Here is a 17,306-nt window from a genome sequence, read left to right as displayed (position 1 = left end):
TGACCGATTCCCTTTGATTCTAAAGAACATCAATGTAAACGCGCAACGAACGCACCATTCAGATTGGCATTCTGGATGTCAATAGCTTTTGTGGATTGGTCGTCAGCAGAGCAGTGGGGATGATGGGACGGAGACACAAACACCTCCAGGACGCCTTTGGTGAGACCAGGCTCGAACATCATACTTCGACTTCTCACACTGACATTTTCACAGCCCGGGTATAAATCACAGATGCTAACTGAAACTGAACAGTGAAGAAGAGCAAAGTCAGAACCGTGCACAATCACACGCCGATGACAGTCTACACTAACTCTTCTATTCTGCAGATGATGTACATAGAGGAAGAAGGGTTTCAAGTGTAATACATGTGGTATTTTCGCCACATTTCATTTTATGGATTATAAAGGGTGAAATACACATGAAATTCGGCTGCATGTCCACAAAAGAATGAAATAAGCCGCAAATTAAAACATTTGCAGAACAAGCACATTTCCGAGCATTTTTTCCTACTTGTAGACTGGATTTTTTTGGTATTGTATTGAACAATTCTAATAAGAGGCAGGGTAAATTAGGTTAGTGTACAGTTGGATTTTCTCCACCTATGCTAGAAGGTATTTTCTCTAGCACTCGCTGCCTGTAGTTAAAGACTACTGGTTACGCACCGCTGTTAATTGGTTAAGGAGGTCGTCGTATTTGACACGGCGAAGCCTCTTTTGGGTATTTTACCTGCATGTCATCTTCACAGTATGTGCTAAGGATTGCAGCAGTTTCCGTTCACTTCAATGGACCAAAGCCTCAATACTCTGCACCATCACTGCTATGTAGCCAGTGTGCAGAAGCGAGTGCAGCGCTCTCAGACTGCGAGTGCAGCGCTCTCAGACTGCCAGGGCTCCTTCAGCCCAACAGTGGGACACGAAACATGGGTTTCACAAGCACCAATTGAATAATCATACTTATAAATATCTACTTTTATTCCTTAACTTTTGTAATTTGCTTTATTTTAAAATTCCCTACCGGTCTCTCTATCCTGCTATTAATTGCAAGTCCTCTTTGTGACGTTTCATTTGAGGGGAGTCTCAAACAGAATGTCACAGGAGTATTGCCCTGCAGTTACTTCACCTCTCCATCATCCCACCTGGAAAAATGTATTATCAGGGGGCAGCACTGCAGTCATTTACCAGTTTCTTTTATTGCCGCACTCAAATGACATACGAAATCAAATTTGGTGGTGACGGCTGTGGGAGAGGTGAGCACACTTGTTTTCACAGCTTGTTTCTCTGAACAGGAAATCATCAGGGGGCGGTGATGGAAGCAGTGTGAGTGACATCGGCACCCCCACTGATGACAATTTGTCTTAGGGTGGTAACAGAAGCTGGATGAATGACCACAACGATACCCGATGATGATATCTTGTTCAGGTCAGGGTGATAGATGGGAAAAGTGGCTGTTGGGCCATCCTCCCGTTGGAAGACTCCCCTCAAACGAATCATTACAGGAAGTAAAGGAAAAAAACACATATAGGGATTAGCTGTATAGGGAGAAGTGTAAGGAATTTTTTTTTTTAAATAAGCAAATTACAAAAGTGGTTTAAACTTTAAAGTTTATGGTACATTTAAGCTGAAGTGGAAACATACAATAAAGAGCATTTACCTGTAGAAACTAATGATCCTATTGGTATTGCTGCATTACCTTTTTCTGACACTTTGGAAAATGTTGATGGTCATTATGATGGTTGGCATGGTGCATATTGTATAGTGTTGTCTCCGTGTTTGAGGAGGGAGCCCACGTTTTCCAGTTGTACAAAAAAAAATCTCCATATGCATACACTGATCTAATCAGTATTTAATGAGCCTGGCAAACAAAGACCCCCTGTTTAAGCCTATTACGATCATGAGAAAAGAGATTTTACGGAAACGCACTGGGTTCTACATCCTTACCTTAATATATGCCTCTAGAGTGCTTCTAAAGCATAACAAATGAGTGAATGCCTCTGTTGTAAAAGGAACGTTGAACAATTAAAGTAAACTATGTCATCGTAGTAATTTTGGACTCAACAGAAGGCTTCTTCCTCTTGAAGTGATCTCTATTCATGTCAGCGTTCAGTGTGATGAATAGCTCTTTTTAGAAGTGACTTGTTTTCCACAGTCAAAAAAAAAATATCACTGGATTAAAAGCAATTTCATTTGTAACCTGAGCCCTGTGCCTCGCTAGACTGGAGTGTCACAGTCATTAGATCATGCATTGTTATTATTACCTAGCAGCGCAGACTACAAATGACGTGTGTCACTTATCAGTGGGGAGACATTGGACACCTATGGAATGTCTTAGGACCTCTTGACTTCTATTCGCAGCAATGCAGGACGTCGCTCATTGAAAGCACATTACAGATTTTAGATTGCTTCATCTTGCCTGAGGTTTTGGAAGCCATTGGAGAGGTGGGGAAGCGCACGGAATTAGTAGATGCAAGCCGGGGTCTTCGCCTTCTGAAGAAGCTTCGAATGAGTCCACATTTCAATGACTCCACAAGTGTAGTCTTTCCAGAACCAATGTGCCCAAAGAGTTTCAGCTTTATTCTTGGCTGTGGGGCTTGGATCGGCCTTAACTGCTGAATGAACTGACTCCGATAGGTGTCCTAAGGATAATGGAAATCAGGTTTCACAATTAGATAATACTCTTACACATAGTGTATTATTCGCTCAATTAAAACTAGAATTTATGTTCATTTTGACAAATATAAAATATTACTTAGGTTAAAGAGGAATTATTGAATGCTATGCAGGAGGGTACTGGTTCAAATTAAAAAGACTTAGCCTTAGTCAATACTTTATAGAAAAAGGGTTAATTCTCCAAAATGAAAAGGCTCATTCATCCATTTTGACCATAAGCGTCCATAACTTTATTTTTTTTTTGCCTCATGGAGCAGGTAATTCTTCCTAAATCAGCTAGTCCCTTTAATGAACGGTTTGGCATTTTTTCCCATGATGCATTGCCTGAAGCAGAGTCTGTATATATTCTTTGATAGAGTATTGGGTGGGGAGAAGTCTCTTCCGTGAGAACCAGTGACCCCTTGAGCATCTTGTTCACTTACAGCCAGTGCCCTGCTCCGTGTAGCCAAAGGGCCCAACGCCTGATATACTGTTGTGGAGTATTTATAGCTTTGATATCGTTACATCATGGTATTAATATGTGATCTCCAAGACAGTTTCTTTCGTTATACACGTCTTTTTGTAATTCAATATGTATTTATTTTTTGTTGTTGATTTGCTCATATTTTATGTTGTCCTTATAGAATTTTAATTAAGTATTTGATTATTAAGTTTTTTATTAAATAAATTATGTAATTAGATGATTTACTCAGCCTTACAGATTGGCTTTTGTGGGGCCATATGTTGTGCCCCAAAGAAGCCAGCCTTAATGGCTTATTCCAATCTTCACGGATGAGTAGTGTTGGATAAATTCTGCAATTTACTGTTTATTATATTTTCCTGCTGCTGTTGTGATATTAACACTTTTTCTTTTGTATATATCTTGTTGCCTTGGCGACTGACCATCACCGCTGTCTAGCAGTCCATGAACAAGAACAGTGCTTAGAATCACTTTTCTATTGAGCTTGCCCGCACTGCTTTGAAACTAGCAGGATCGCTGGAGAGCACTGTTATCTCCCAAGACAACTTCAGCGCTGAGTTTACAAGTTACACCGCACCAGTGGTCGGTTTCCTAGGTAACAAGTTCAAAACAAGAGAAAAGTAAAGTGTTGCAATCTCAAGAACAGTTGCAAATTTTAATAAACAGCACTATCCAACAACACCGATCTATAAAGATGGAAATAACCCTTCCAGGCAAAACTTTCGAGAGGTGATGGAAGACTGACTCAGAAAGGATTTGATTGTTACATGCATCCGTTTTATTGCCTTTTGTGAGAATGAACAAACACCTTTACAGAGTCATTTAACCAGTTGGGAGTTGGTTCCACTATATCCGCTTGCTTGTCTTTTTCCTAAACAGAAAGAGATGGTTTGTTAAATTTACTGTGGAGATGTGGTGCTTAATTCTAGAATTGGCTGATGTGAATTTTTAACTTTGCATGTGAATCGGAGGAAATGATTGTTCCCGATTGTTTTGGATCTGGATCCTCAGTGAAGCTTAATTCGCCTACTAGTGTCCAGTATGGATATACCTCTCCACTCCTCGCAAGCATATGAATGCTGATGTGTATAAGGAAAAAGGGAGAGAAAGCTGTTGGCCGCATGAGTATTGAATCTGACAACTACAGGCGCTTCTCACTAAATTAGAATATCATCACAAAGTTAATTTATTTCAGTTCTTCAATACAAAACATGAAACTCATATTATATAGCGTCATTACCAACAGAGTGATCTATTTCAAGTGTTGATTTCTGTTAATGTTTATGATTGTGGCTTACAGCCAATGAAAACCCAAAAGTCATTATCTCAGTAAATTAGAATACTTTATAACACCAGCTTGAAAAATGATTTTAAAATCTGAAATGTTGGCCTACTGAAATGTATGTTCAGTAAGTGCACTCAATACTTGGTCGGGGCTCCTTTTTAATCAATTACTGCATCAATGCAGCGTGGCATGAAGGCAATCAGCCTGTGGCACTGCTGAGGTGTTATGGAAGCCCAGGTTGCTTTGATAGCATCCTTCAGCTCGTCTGCATTGTTGGGTCTGGTGTCTCATCTTCCTCTTGACAAAACCCCACAGATTATAGAGTATACTCTCTTTTCCTTCCTCCTCTGTCCAGGAGCTGTGGTTATGACCAGACCATGTTCCTGTACGGTCAGACACGGCCATTACACAGTACACAGCAGGGGCACATGTATAAGATTATCTCAGCACAGGAACATTTTATTTAAACACATCCAATTGTGGAAATTATTATTATTCCAAGATCTATTGATTAAAATGAACTTTTGTTCGTGGGAAAAGATTAAAGATTTTGAATACATTTTCCTTATCAAACTATACATATGTACTGTTACTTTGCATGTACTGTATATACGTTATTGTTAAAGCAAATATTACATTTTAAAACCCAGCAAAGTGTACAGAAAATAAGGAATAGGTAATAAATAGCTTCACTCTATTCTGTAGCTTTCACAACGTATCATCGCTGGCATTTTAACATTCACATTGATTGAACTTGATGTTCTGACTTGAGATGCCTGTCTGAGCAATAAAACCTCAGTGGTCTTTGTCATGAGACAAGAAGAATATGAGAAGCGGAATATTTTACTAGTACCTAACCAGAACAGAGATAACACAAAATCATTGTTAGTACATATCGATATGTATATTATTACATCACCTGTGCTTAGCCGATGACCCCCGAAACCATGCCTGTCATCTGGCTCAGCAGCAGATTGGTGCATTGTCCTGAATAAGCTGGGCAATTACCCCTCCTCACCGGGAGGGTCATGAAGTTAAATGGTCGCATGCAAAGCACAGTGTGCCTATTATACAGCGGATATAAGCTCATATTGCAAGAGGATTCAAAATTGCTTAACTATAGTAAAATATATCTTGGAGCAGGAAGGTGAGCAATTACGGGAATTGCGCCTCGTCTTTTGTCCAACAGTAAATACCGGAAGGCAATATGCTTAATATTGTAATCGTGCATAAAAAAGTGATGACACTGATCCTGTATTTACTTCATGTCAGCTCGGATTTAGAGGAAAGCATAAATCACACGACCGACGGTAATATAGGCTGTTCAATCCTATTAGCGTCATGCCGTAAATATGGGCTGGGAGGATAAATGGGATAAGCATATCTCGACATCGGCTCAGCGGACCTAGACATTCCCTGCAGGAGAAATCACCGCAGTATAGTGCTGCACTGATGACATGTGAAGAATACAGCTCTTCTGTAATTGCTGAGCACACAAATAGGGCTCTCCTTGCCAGTGTCTCTGCTGGAATCAAACAAAAGCATCTAGAATTAATACCTAATATCACCAGGATGCACCTTCTGAGAATTGGTCTAAACATCTGGTAATGTCAGGAGATATTGCAGATAGCACCCCCTCAAAAGATTTAAAGGAAACACGTCAGCAGAATTATACCGCTCTAATACGCGGCAGCAGCAAAAAAGGAAGAAAGCTCCCTCATCAGTCTGACATGTAATTCTAAAGGAACCCAGGCACAGGGAGAAGTGGTGGCCGAACGGCTCACTCCCAGCTTCACCCCCACCAGGCCTGGTTGATTGACACATTTTGCTCTATACATATAAAAAAGACTTTGGGAGGGGGGAGATTTACTAGTTAGACCGTGACAGAGCCTGAGCTACATTAATTAAAGGGGTCATTGATCAGTTGCAGAGGTGACATCATATCAACAGCGCTGCTACCAATCAAGGGCTTGTGCTGTATATATCAGCAGACCAGCTGATTGCCTGCAGGGCTGTCGACGTGATGCCATCGTTGCAGTAGATCAACAGTGACCAGAGTAGCAGTGGATAGAGTCAAATCTTTGGGTTTTTATCTCACACAGTTTCAAGGTTGAAATCACAGTACCAATTGGAAGGAGGAGTGGGTGTAATACCTAATCCTTTATTAGAGGTTTTTCACTTCAGCGAGTAGAGATCATTTTTGAGTTTTTTTATATAATACTTTGTGATTCATGGGACTTTCTGATCTAGGGATTTTACGTTTTTGTAATAGCCAACATTACACAACTACTTTATTCCACAGAATGTTTCATTGGATCTAAGTGAAGGTAAGTAAAACTCAGTTTGTTATACACTGTAGGTAGGAAGGTAGCTAGTCTCGGTGATGTGAGTCCCAGAAAAGAAGGCACCAGCAATGATAAGTTGCTGAGAGGGTTTCTTAATGGGCCCATATTTTTGGGTCCGGGTTTTAGGAGAGGCTAGAAGAACTGAATAGGACTGGCCACACCCATATCTCCTCTCTGGGATTTGAAAGGCCTATTTAAGGCAGCTGGGCCACCTCAGTGGTGGCTGTGTGTGGGGGTGGAAAGACCTATTGTATGCTGGTCAGTCTTTGCCAGAGGCTGGCTAAGACTGAACATAATTTTGAATGGGTGCACCACCGCTGTGATCCCGTATTGCCGCATGGACTGTTTATTTTGCTTACCTTTGTGCTGGAGCAAAGGCTGTTTGTTTTCCTTTATCCTGAAGATTTATGAACTTTAATAAATCTACCTGTTTGCACCAAAAACTTTGTACCACGAGTGTAACGGGGTCTACCAATCTGGGGTACGTCTTTCAGTACCACCCCATGTTTCAGGAGGTCCACTCTGCTTTGGCTGGAGTCTGAATGAAGGACGCTGGCTGGAATTGCTTGGTTACATGGGCGCATATAAAGGATCACTGCTTCTCCACGTATTTCCAGTCTGACAACACTTTACTCACAGGACACAGAATATATCACACAGATACAGAGGGCAGGCCAATAGAAAAGCGGCAGGCCAGACATACATTACAATAGCCGTAGGTGGCCGTAGCCTGCCGACATTTACTGTGGGAATTACAAAGGTGGGGGGCAGACAAAAGGGGAATATCGTGTCCCCTCTGCCCAGGGGCGCAGCCTGTGGGCTGATGCATTAAGGACATGCATCTCACATGGAACCTATTATACATACATATAACTGCACAACATATTCTGGGTGCGGAGTGGTTCCGTAACACCATGCCTGTATGGACCCGGTGACTACTAAAGAGCGTGAATCCCACACAACATATTAATCAGCTTATGGACTATAATAGTGTAACGTGAAGAGGGGAGGTAGCAGTGGGTGAGGTACTATTCTTTCACACCCCAATACGCTACATGAAGGTGAAAGTCATGGTTGGGTGTGTGGGTTTCATCTATGTGGGCACGACGCCCTTGCAGGCCGCATGATACCGATGACTTCGGTTGGCCAGGACCAGATGTTGAGAGGGAGACCACCAATTGAACATAAACAGTCTTTTAATATTCAGCAACTTGGTGCAAACTATGTGCAATAGATAGTGGGTGCATAACTTCATTAACATATTCTTTAGTACATGGAGCATCTTCACAAACATTCTCTCTTTTCCTCTCTAGGCTTAGTTGTTTCTGCCTCACAGCACAATTACTTCGGGAGCTTCCCTAGTCCCCAATAACGAAACTACAGTCCAGTAATTGAGAGTCCTGTACATCAATCTGCAGTTCTGCGTTCTTTTCCCCTTAGGTGAGCTACTTTTACCAGTATGGCCTTTACTTAGCTTCTCAGCTGTTAACGCCTTGGAACTACTGCCAGGGGCACTCTTAGTCCTGCGTTCCCTGGTCCACTACCTCGCTATCTTGCAACCTAGCGGCAGTACTATTAGGCGTCCTGTCCCAGTACCCATTTTCGGTGCATTGATCTGTCCCTCTATTGCTTTTCCTTTCTCTGCTCAATATCACGCTATCCACAGCTTTGGTCTCCTCTCACGTCAGGGACACCCACTTCATGCGACTCTGCTTACTGATCAATCCATAAGTCTGCTTCTACTATATGTCGGACCCTATCTAACCTCCTGACAGGAAACAGTCTGTCCCTTCACTTTATTCTCTCCCACTCTGGGCTAGCCCCAATTATTAACCCTAACTCTCCCTACCGTCGGTCAAACTACAACGCCATAACTAATAAATCATGTTCCAATACACATTACAACAATACGCATGTCTTCAAGACCGTAGACAGTATGTTTTAGACGTTTTTAGAAAATAATACGTGTTGTAAAGCTAGACCAGAAAGTCTAAACACTGCACCAGATTTAATATACAGAATAAGCCACTGTGATACATTTGGAGCATTTTATGACTGTCAAGTCTAAGTCTATGCTATCTCATTTTTACACAGGATTTCTGTTGCCAGATATACAGAATTGCTTTTAACTTCACACAGAACTATAAGATGCCATTTGTTGATTCCCAAATATTTTTCGTCTATACAGAAGGAAGATCGTACTAGCTGCAGGAAATCTTCATGTCTGAAAGCTGCAGAAATGCATTTAGTACCATAATATGTGGACAAGTGGTGGTGCTGGCAGAAAGTTTGTTAATGCCAGCGGACGGAAACAATATATGTGCTATAACACTACAGAAGAAACGCTGCAGCTTTATTATATATATTCGAGAAATCTCAGAAACAGGAAAACATGATTACCTTTCGGAGCCTCGCTAGCAAACTGACAACAGGTTCATGCTGTTCAGCCTTGCCAAGATCTTCTGCAGTTTTGCCATCCTACCAAAAGAAATAATCAACGTAAAAACGAAAGCAGCATCTTACGATTTTTCATGTTAGGCAAGACAACTGGTATTATGATCGAATCAATAATGGATCACTTAGTGAGACAAGATCCAGTAGCTACAGGAAGGTGTGCTTTAGATCCTAAGATGTGCCAATTGGGGCATACTTTTTAAAACAATATTAATAGGCTGCTGCATCACCAAAGGGTGAGCTCACAGTGAATAACTAATTATGAGTTTCCATACTTACAAATAACCTACAGTACAAAAAACGCTGAAAAAAACACTGACAAAACACTGAAAAAAGGTGCAAGTTTCGATTATTTCACAATAAAAATACTGATTACTTTAAAAAATAAGTACCACCCTTGGGCTGAGTATTTAGGATATTTCACTTTTCGCCCGATTCATTAAAAAGGGGTTTGAACTGCAAAATCACAAGCCCACCCCATAAACAAGGGTGGCGCCTTTTGTGGAAGAAGCCAGCCATGTTTTTCTAATCTGATAAGGCGCTTGAAAAGGAGAAAAATAAAACTGAATCCAATTATAACATCCATCTTTTACATTGCTATGATGAATATTGCTTTTCTAGGTTTTAGTGATCCTGTCCCAACAATAACCAATCTAGCTTTAGTTGATCTATTACCACTGCATTACTTTTTTTGTACTGTTTAGAAACAATCTATTTTCTTACCATAGTCAGTGCCTCCACATTGGCACCAGAAAGGCAGAGATATCGAACCACTTCAAGGATGCCATTGTTTGCTGCAAGGTGTAGTGGGGTACGGCCATACTGTGAGAACAGAAAGTAAGCCACAAAAATATAATGATTATTTTATACCATTGTAGACAGCCAATAAAACCCAGCAGTCTCAAGTCCTGTCAAGGTTCAATTCACAGATGGAGGAAGAAAGATTAGGGGTCAGCCATAATATTTTATTAATTGCAACTTCACCCACAAGGGAGAACAGCTTTGGAAGGATTTCATATCATATCTATCTATATAATCATCTAAGGGGTACTTCCGTCTGTTTGTAACGGAAATCCCGTGTCGCCGATTGGTCGCGGCCGGCCACGACCAATCAGCGACAGGCTTAGTCTGGCCCCAAATTGTCCCCTCCCTACTCTCCTCCAGTCAGTGCCACCTCCCCTTAGCGGTCTCGCTAAGTCATCTGGGTAATTTCGCAATGCATCACTGGGAACGGAAGCTGGTGGCAGCATCGCGTGAATCGGTGGACACAGGAGGGTGAGTCCATAACTATGTTTTATTTTAATTTTTTTTTACATGATATGGTGCCCACACTGCTATATAGTACTTGGGCTGTGTTATATACTGCGTGGCTGCTATATACTACGTGGGCTGTGTTAGATACTGCATGGGCTGTGTTATACACTGCGTGGGCTGTGTTATATACTACGTGGGCTGTGTTATATACTACGTGGGCTGTGCTATATATTACGTGGGCTGTGCTATATACTGCCTGGCTGCTATATACTACGTGGGCAGTGTTATCTACTGCGTGGGCTGTGTTATCAACTGCGTGGCCTGTGTTATATACTACGTGGCCTGTGTTATATACTACGTGGCCTGTGTTATATACTACATGGCCTGTGTTATATACTACATGGCCTGTGTTATATACTACGTGGCCTGTGTTATATACTACGTGGCCTGTGTTATATACTACGTGGCCTGTGTTATATACTGCCTGGCTGCTATATACTATGTGGGCAGTGTTATATACTGCGTGGGCTGTGTTATATACTACGTGGCCTGTGTTATATACTGCATGGGCTGTGCTATATATTACGTGGGCTGTGTTATATACTACGTCGCTGCTATATACTACGTGGCTGCTATATACTGCGTGGCTGCTATATACTACGTGGCTGCTATATACTACGTGGCTGCTATATACTACGTGGCTGCTATATACTACGTGGCTGCTATATACTACGTGGCTGTTTGTGTTACGTGGGCTGTGCTATATACTATGTGGCTGCTATATACTACGTTGCTGTGCTATATACTACGTGGCTGCTATATACTACGTGACTGTCGGTTACATGGGCTGTGCTATAAACTATGTGGCTGCTGTATACTACGTGGCTGTCTGTGTTATATACTATGTGGCTGTGTTATATACTACCTGGCTGTCTGTATTATATACTATCTGGCTGTCTGTGCTATATACTACGTGGCTGTGTTATATACTACGTTGCTGTCTGTGTTATATACTTAGTGGCTGTACTATATACTACGTGGCTGTGCTATATACTACTTGGCTGTGCTAAGCGCGACGTACATACATACATACATATTCTAGAATACCCGATGCGTTAGAATCGGGCCACCATCTAGCAGATATATAATAATAATACTTTATGATTCCCAAGAGATTCTGATTAAGGGATTTTGGTAATCTCTGACATTACACAAATACTTTATTCCAAAAAATGGCCTTGAGGTGAAATGGCTATTAAAATAGACACCGATATTCGTATAAACTGAAAACAGCAAAGAAATAGGCATAATCATACATTGCAATCAGTATGTATAGCCAAATCGTTTTCAAATGTCAAAATGAAGAGGTAAATCGGTATTGGAGGCTTTTACAAGTACATCGTCTAATGACCATATTCAGTATATATACTGTATATATCCCTTTAAAAAAGCAGGTACCGAAGGACTGCGCATTCCTCATTTGCAATGTATGAAACAGCAAAAGAAAAGTTACACTTTGAAACTCGACATTTGAGGTCACATCAAGCTACAGACTGCAGAATGACGTTACCAGGAACTTCCTAATATATACGAATGGATCTTTTTCCAAATGGGAGTGACTAATATAATTAAGTAGGATAGCAGTGAGGGTGTACATTTGCTCAGCTGTCCTCCCTATTCTTTAGGCAGAAGATGCCCACCATAAACAAGGTGGACACTCCCGCTTAATTAGTAACTGTATTAAAACAAACAAGAACATTCAAGATCAGTTCTGATAGTTAAGTCACGGAAAAACATAACCCTTTGTAGACGCGTGAGCCATTTTGTCACGTTACAGGCAAATGTGCAGCTGACCCTTGATACCATAGTGAAGCATGCACTCACTAACTAGGCTTCTAACCTAAACCTGGGCTTAATCAGTAACCAGCAGCAGAAAAATGGCTACAAGAAACACCACAATATGGGTTTAGAGAGTTGAAAAGCTGAATAATGGCTTTTACATGGACAGAGCTCATTACATTCATAGGGTCTATTATTTTTACACAAACCAGGTTGAACAGAGTAGAAAAGAGAACAGAAAGGCTATGTGCACACGAGGCAGATTTAGTGCGGATCCGCAGCGGATTTTTCCACGCAGAAATGCTGCAGATCCGCACTGTGGTGTACAGTACAATGTAAATCAATGGGTAAAAAAAAAAGCTGTGGAGATGGTGCGGAAAAATCAGTGCGGAATTGCTGCGGATTTAAAAGATGTGCATGTCACTACTTTTTTGCGGATCTGCAGCGTTTCTGCACCCCTCCATGTTAAAAATCCGCAGTGGGAAAAACTACAGAAAATCCAGACAAAATCTGCGACAAATCCGAGTAAAAAACTGCGGCAAATCCGCAGCTGCGGTTTCTGCCAGGAGATGCAGATTTTGTGCAGAAAATTCTGCACCCCATTCCGCAACGTGTGCACATTGCCTAAATGTTGGCCCAGATTCATCAAAGCGTTTTCACCAGATTTCCGTTCTAAGACACCGTGATATGTTGCAAGATTTTTGTGATTTTGGTGATTTTTTTTACGCCAGTCATGTGGGGTGATAAATCTCTTCCATCAAATTCATCATAATTTGCACAAATGACGCCAGATATGTATGCCAGTCCCTGGTGGGAGTAACATTTCAGGTGGAAGTGCTCACAAATTGGAAGATGTGCCTAATTCATTTCAAATTGTTTTACACGAATATTAAGGCAAAATTGTTTAGTGGATCAGGGCCATAATTTCTAATACAACAAGTAAAAGAGGTTCTCTGGGATTTTACACTAGTGCCCCCTTCACTACATTGGAACAACTCCTGCACGCTCCCGCTGCTGCAGCTCTGCATATTCAAATGAACAACGCCAGGCTGCAGTACCAGGCACAACCACACACACGGATGTCGCTGTCACGTCCTGCAGTGAAGGGGTCTTCTGCGAATCCCAGGACCCCACTATTGGCCTAGTGTTAGGCCAATTACAAGCAAGTGACGAACACAGACTTCTTTTACTTGAGCACATACTTGATACTGCTGTTGACGTGCATCAGATATAACAATAAAGTCAGTGGCGGCTCAGCTCACCTTGTTCGTAATATCCAAATTACAGCTAGCTTCACACAGCGCCATTACAATCGGAATATTGCCATCTTTGCAGGCGACATGCAAAGGTGTGTTACCATGACGATCCTGGAAGTCTACATAGCACCCCTGATGGATCAAGGTTTTCACTACTTCCATCTGACATCTTCTTACAGCAAGGTGCAAAGCTATGTGCCCATCCTGAGAAAGGGGGACAGAAAAATTGGTCAGCCTCATAATGCAATTATAGGATTATTAGGCTAATGATTGTGTGTGTGTGTGTGTGTGTGTGTATGATGTATCTATGTATATACAGTGGGGCAAAAAAGTATTTAGTCAGTCAGCAATAGTGCAAGTTCCATCACTTAAAAAGATGAGAGGCGTCTGTAATTTACATCATAGGTAGACCTTAACTATGGGAGACAAACTGAGAAAAAAAAAATCCAGAAAATCACATTGTCTGTTTTTTTAACATTTTATTTGCATATTATGGTGGAAAATAAGTATTTGGTCAGAAACAAAATTTAATCTCAATACTTTGTAATATATCCTTTGTTGGCAATGACAGAGGTCAAACGTTTTCTGTAAGTCTTCACAAGGTTGCCACACACTGTTGTTGGTATGTTGGCCCATTCCTCCATGCAGATCTCCTCTCTAGAGCAGTGATGTTTTTGGCTTTTCGCTTGGCAACACGGACTTTCAACTCCCTCCAAAGGTTTTCTATAGGGTTGAGATCTGGAGACTGGCTAGGCCACTCCAGGACCTTGAAATGCTTCTTACGAAGCCACTCCTTCGTTGCCCTGGCAGTGTGCGTTGGATCATTGTCATGTTGAAAGACCCAGCCACGTTTCATCTTCAATGCCCTTGCTGATGGAAGGAGGTTTGCACTCAAAATCTCACGATACATGGCCCCATTCATTCTTTCATGTACCCGGATCAGTCGTCCTGGCCCCTTTGCAGAGAAACAGCCCCAAAGCATGATGTTTCCACCACCATGCTTTACAGTAGGTATGATGTTTGATGGATGCAACTCAGTATTCTTTTTCCTCCAAACACGACAAGTTGTGTTTCTACCAAACAGTTCCAGTTTGGTTTCATCAGACCATAGGACATTCTCCCAAAACTCCTCTGGATCATCCAAATGCTCTCTAGCAAACTTCAGACGGGCCCGGACATGTACTGGCTTAAGCAGTGGGACACGTCTGGCACTGCAGGATCTGAGTCCATGGTGGCGTAGTGTGTTACTTATGGTAGGCCTTGTTACATTGGTCCCAGCTCTCTGCAGTTCATTCACTAGGTCCCCCCGCGTGGTTCTGGGATTTTTGCTCACCGTTCTTGTGATCATTCTGACCCCACGGGGTGGGATTTTGCGTGGAGCCCCAGATCGAGGGAGATTATCAGTGGTCTTGTATGTCTTCCATTTTCTAATTATTGCTCCCACTGTTGATTTCTTCACTCCAAGCTGGTTGGCTATTGCAGATTCAGTCTTCCCAGCCTGGTGCAGGGCTACAATTTTGTTTCTGGTGTCCTTTGACAGCTCTTTGGTCTTCACCATAGTGGAGTTTGGAGTCAGACTGTTTGAGGGTGTGCACGGGTGTCTTTTTATACTGATAACAAGTTTAAACAGGTGCCATTATTACAGGTAATGAGTGGAGGAAAGAGGAGACTCTTAAAGAAGAAGATACAGGTCTGTGAGAGCCAGAAATCTTGATTGTTTGTTTCTGACCAAATACTTATTTTCCACCATAATATGCAAATAAATTGTTAAAAAAACAGACAATGTGATTTTCTGGATTTTTTTTTCTCAGTTTGTCTCCCATAGTTGAGGTCTACCTATGATGTAAATTACAGACGCCTCTCATCTTTTTAAGTGGTGGAACTTGCACTATTGCTGACTGACTAAATACTTTTTTGCCCCACTGTACATACATACACAAATACACATATATACAGTATTATGCATATTATATATGTGTATATATACTTTTAAGAAATTGCATGAGATCACAAAACCATGGCTGCTTATAAAAGCAGCAACACAAGTGTCTGTGGGATGTGTCAGGTATTGCAGTCCAATATGACATACTAGAATGAGGTCACTGTGCAATACCAAACACGGCCCAAGGCCAAGAGTGGCACAGTTTCTGGATGAAAGCAGCTCTGTTTTTCTAATCTCATAGAACTCCTTTAATGCAAACAAACAAGTAATTATAAGCTACAAAGAGGCCACTTGTGATTCATAGAAATGCCATGACAATGCAAGCATGATGCTCCTAAAAGTACCTATCATGAGACCGATAACACCTGACACACAGTGCGGGAATGTGGAGGAATGACAGCATTGCTGCATAACCTGCCTGGGTCACTGCTGATACACTGCTCAGGCAGGAGATGCTCGGCACATGTTTTGCCATTCTTGATGTTATGAGCATCTCGTCTATCCAGTGATTACTCGGTGTTAACTGGTTACAGATTTGATTCTTCCATATAACATTGCGCACTTATGCACCTTATTAGAACAGATTGGAAGTTATAAGACTGTTGTAGTGTTGGTGACGGTTTTTCCTTGTTATTTCCTCCCTTTAGGGTCATAAGAGAGAGTCGTAGTTGAGAGGGGCGCCATGTCGAACTTAGGGTGCCATCCTCCGTGGTAAGGTAGGGTGAGTAAGGGAAGATCACCCCCTCACCATATTTACTTCTATCCTTTTTAGTATTGTTAAGATTGCGTTATGCTCCTGACCCTAATATACGGGTAATTTTACCTTATGAATATTAAAAGTTAAACTTTAAGCGTATTATTTTTCTTTTTTGGTTTAAATGTATTAGGTGTAATAATAATAATAATAATAATAATAATAATAATAATCATAGAAAAAAAAGGAGGAGCATAAAAGACCAAGTAACAGGATAGTAATAAATATATATATATCTTTATTAGACATTTATTGTCTATTATTGTACCATTTGCTGGGACTTGTGCCTTTTAACCTTTGGACCAGCTGTTTTTTTAAGATGTGTCTAATAAAGATTTATATATTTTATTACTATCAGGTTACATGGTCTTTTAGGCATCTCTTTTCGGTATGATTTCTGAATGATCTTAGTGCATGACCTTCTGACTTGTCCAGTTCTTTAAGTACATGTACATTTAATAGTATTTATACCTATAACGTTTTTGGATGTACCTATACAAATTGTTCATATTTGCTTACTAATTACATTAGGATAATCCCTTCAATTAGAAATGTAGTATAGTTTTTCTGATTCCTCATAGTCAGGCATTACAGGATCGTAGGTTGAAATGGTTACGACCATGGGGATTGCGTAACAAACGCGTTGAGGCGAACAGTCCCAAATCATGCAGCTGCAGGGACTCGAACATAATATATGAGCACTCCCGGATGCTTGTAAGACATTATCCGAGCACATTCGCTCATCACTAGTTCTGAACTTCGTGATTTATAAGGCTACAAACATAAATAAGAGCCTGTCTTCCCATTTTATATGAAATCCTACAGAGATGTGAAAAGATTGTAATTTTATCGAATTATTCGTCGAGTGGTGTAACATGAAATCATACTCTGCACTGTACTGAAAAGGTATAAATTGCGGCCAAGGAACGGAGCGTTCTCTTGTATATTTTGACATTTTACTACCAGGACTTAACTATGAGGAATTGCAGGTTTCTCGCCGTCGATTAGGCATGTACAATGTATTTCATAGACATAAATGGCCCCTGAGCCT

The 17,306-nt window shown here is 41.1% G+C and overlaps 1 protein-coding gene across 2 annotated transcripts in view; it reads right to left on the bottom strand.

Moving 5' to 3' along the window:
* DAPK1 (death associated protein kinase 1) overlaps positions 1-17,306 on the bottom strand; it is a 212,017-nt gene that overhangs the window by 29,132 nt on the left and 165,579 nt on the right. The window contains exons 17-22 of one of the 2 annotated variants that reach the window (XM_069761981.1): positions 13,566-13,763; positions 9,934-10,032; positions 9,157-9,234; positions 3,935-3,997; positions 2,410-2,632; positions 56-244 (exon numbers count right to left, since the gene is read on the bottom strand). In XM_069761981.1, coding sequence (XP_069618082.1) covers positions 56-244; positions 2,410-2,632; positions 3,935-3,997; positions 9,157-9,234; positions 9,934-10,032; positions 13,566-13,763 — 850 coding nt within the window. The remainder of the gene's footprint in view (positions 1-55; positions 245-2,409; positions 2,633-3,934; positions 3,998-9,156; positions 9,235-9,933; positions 10,033-13,565; positions 13,764-17,306) is intronic. The other variant, XM_069761987.1, reaches the window with a different exon arrangement.

Source organism: Ranitomeya imitator, chromosome 1 (genome assembly GCF_032444005.1).
Source record: "Ranitomeya imitator isolate aRanImi1 chromosome 1, aRanImi1.pri, whole genome shotgun sequence".
In the NCBI taxonomy this organism is placed as follows: domain Eukaryota; kingdom Metazoa; phylum Chordata; class Amphibia; order Anura; family Dendrobatidae; genus Ranitomeya; species Ranitomeya imitator.
This window is presented reverse-complemented; position numbering and strand designations above follow the sequence as displayed.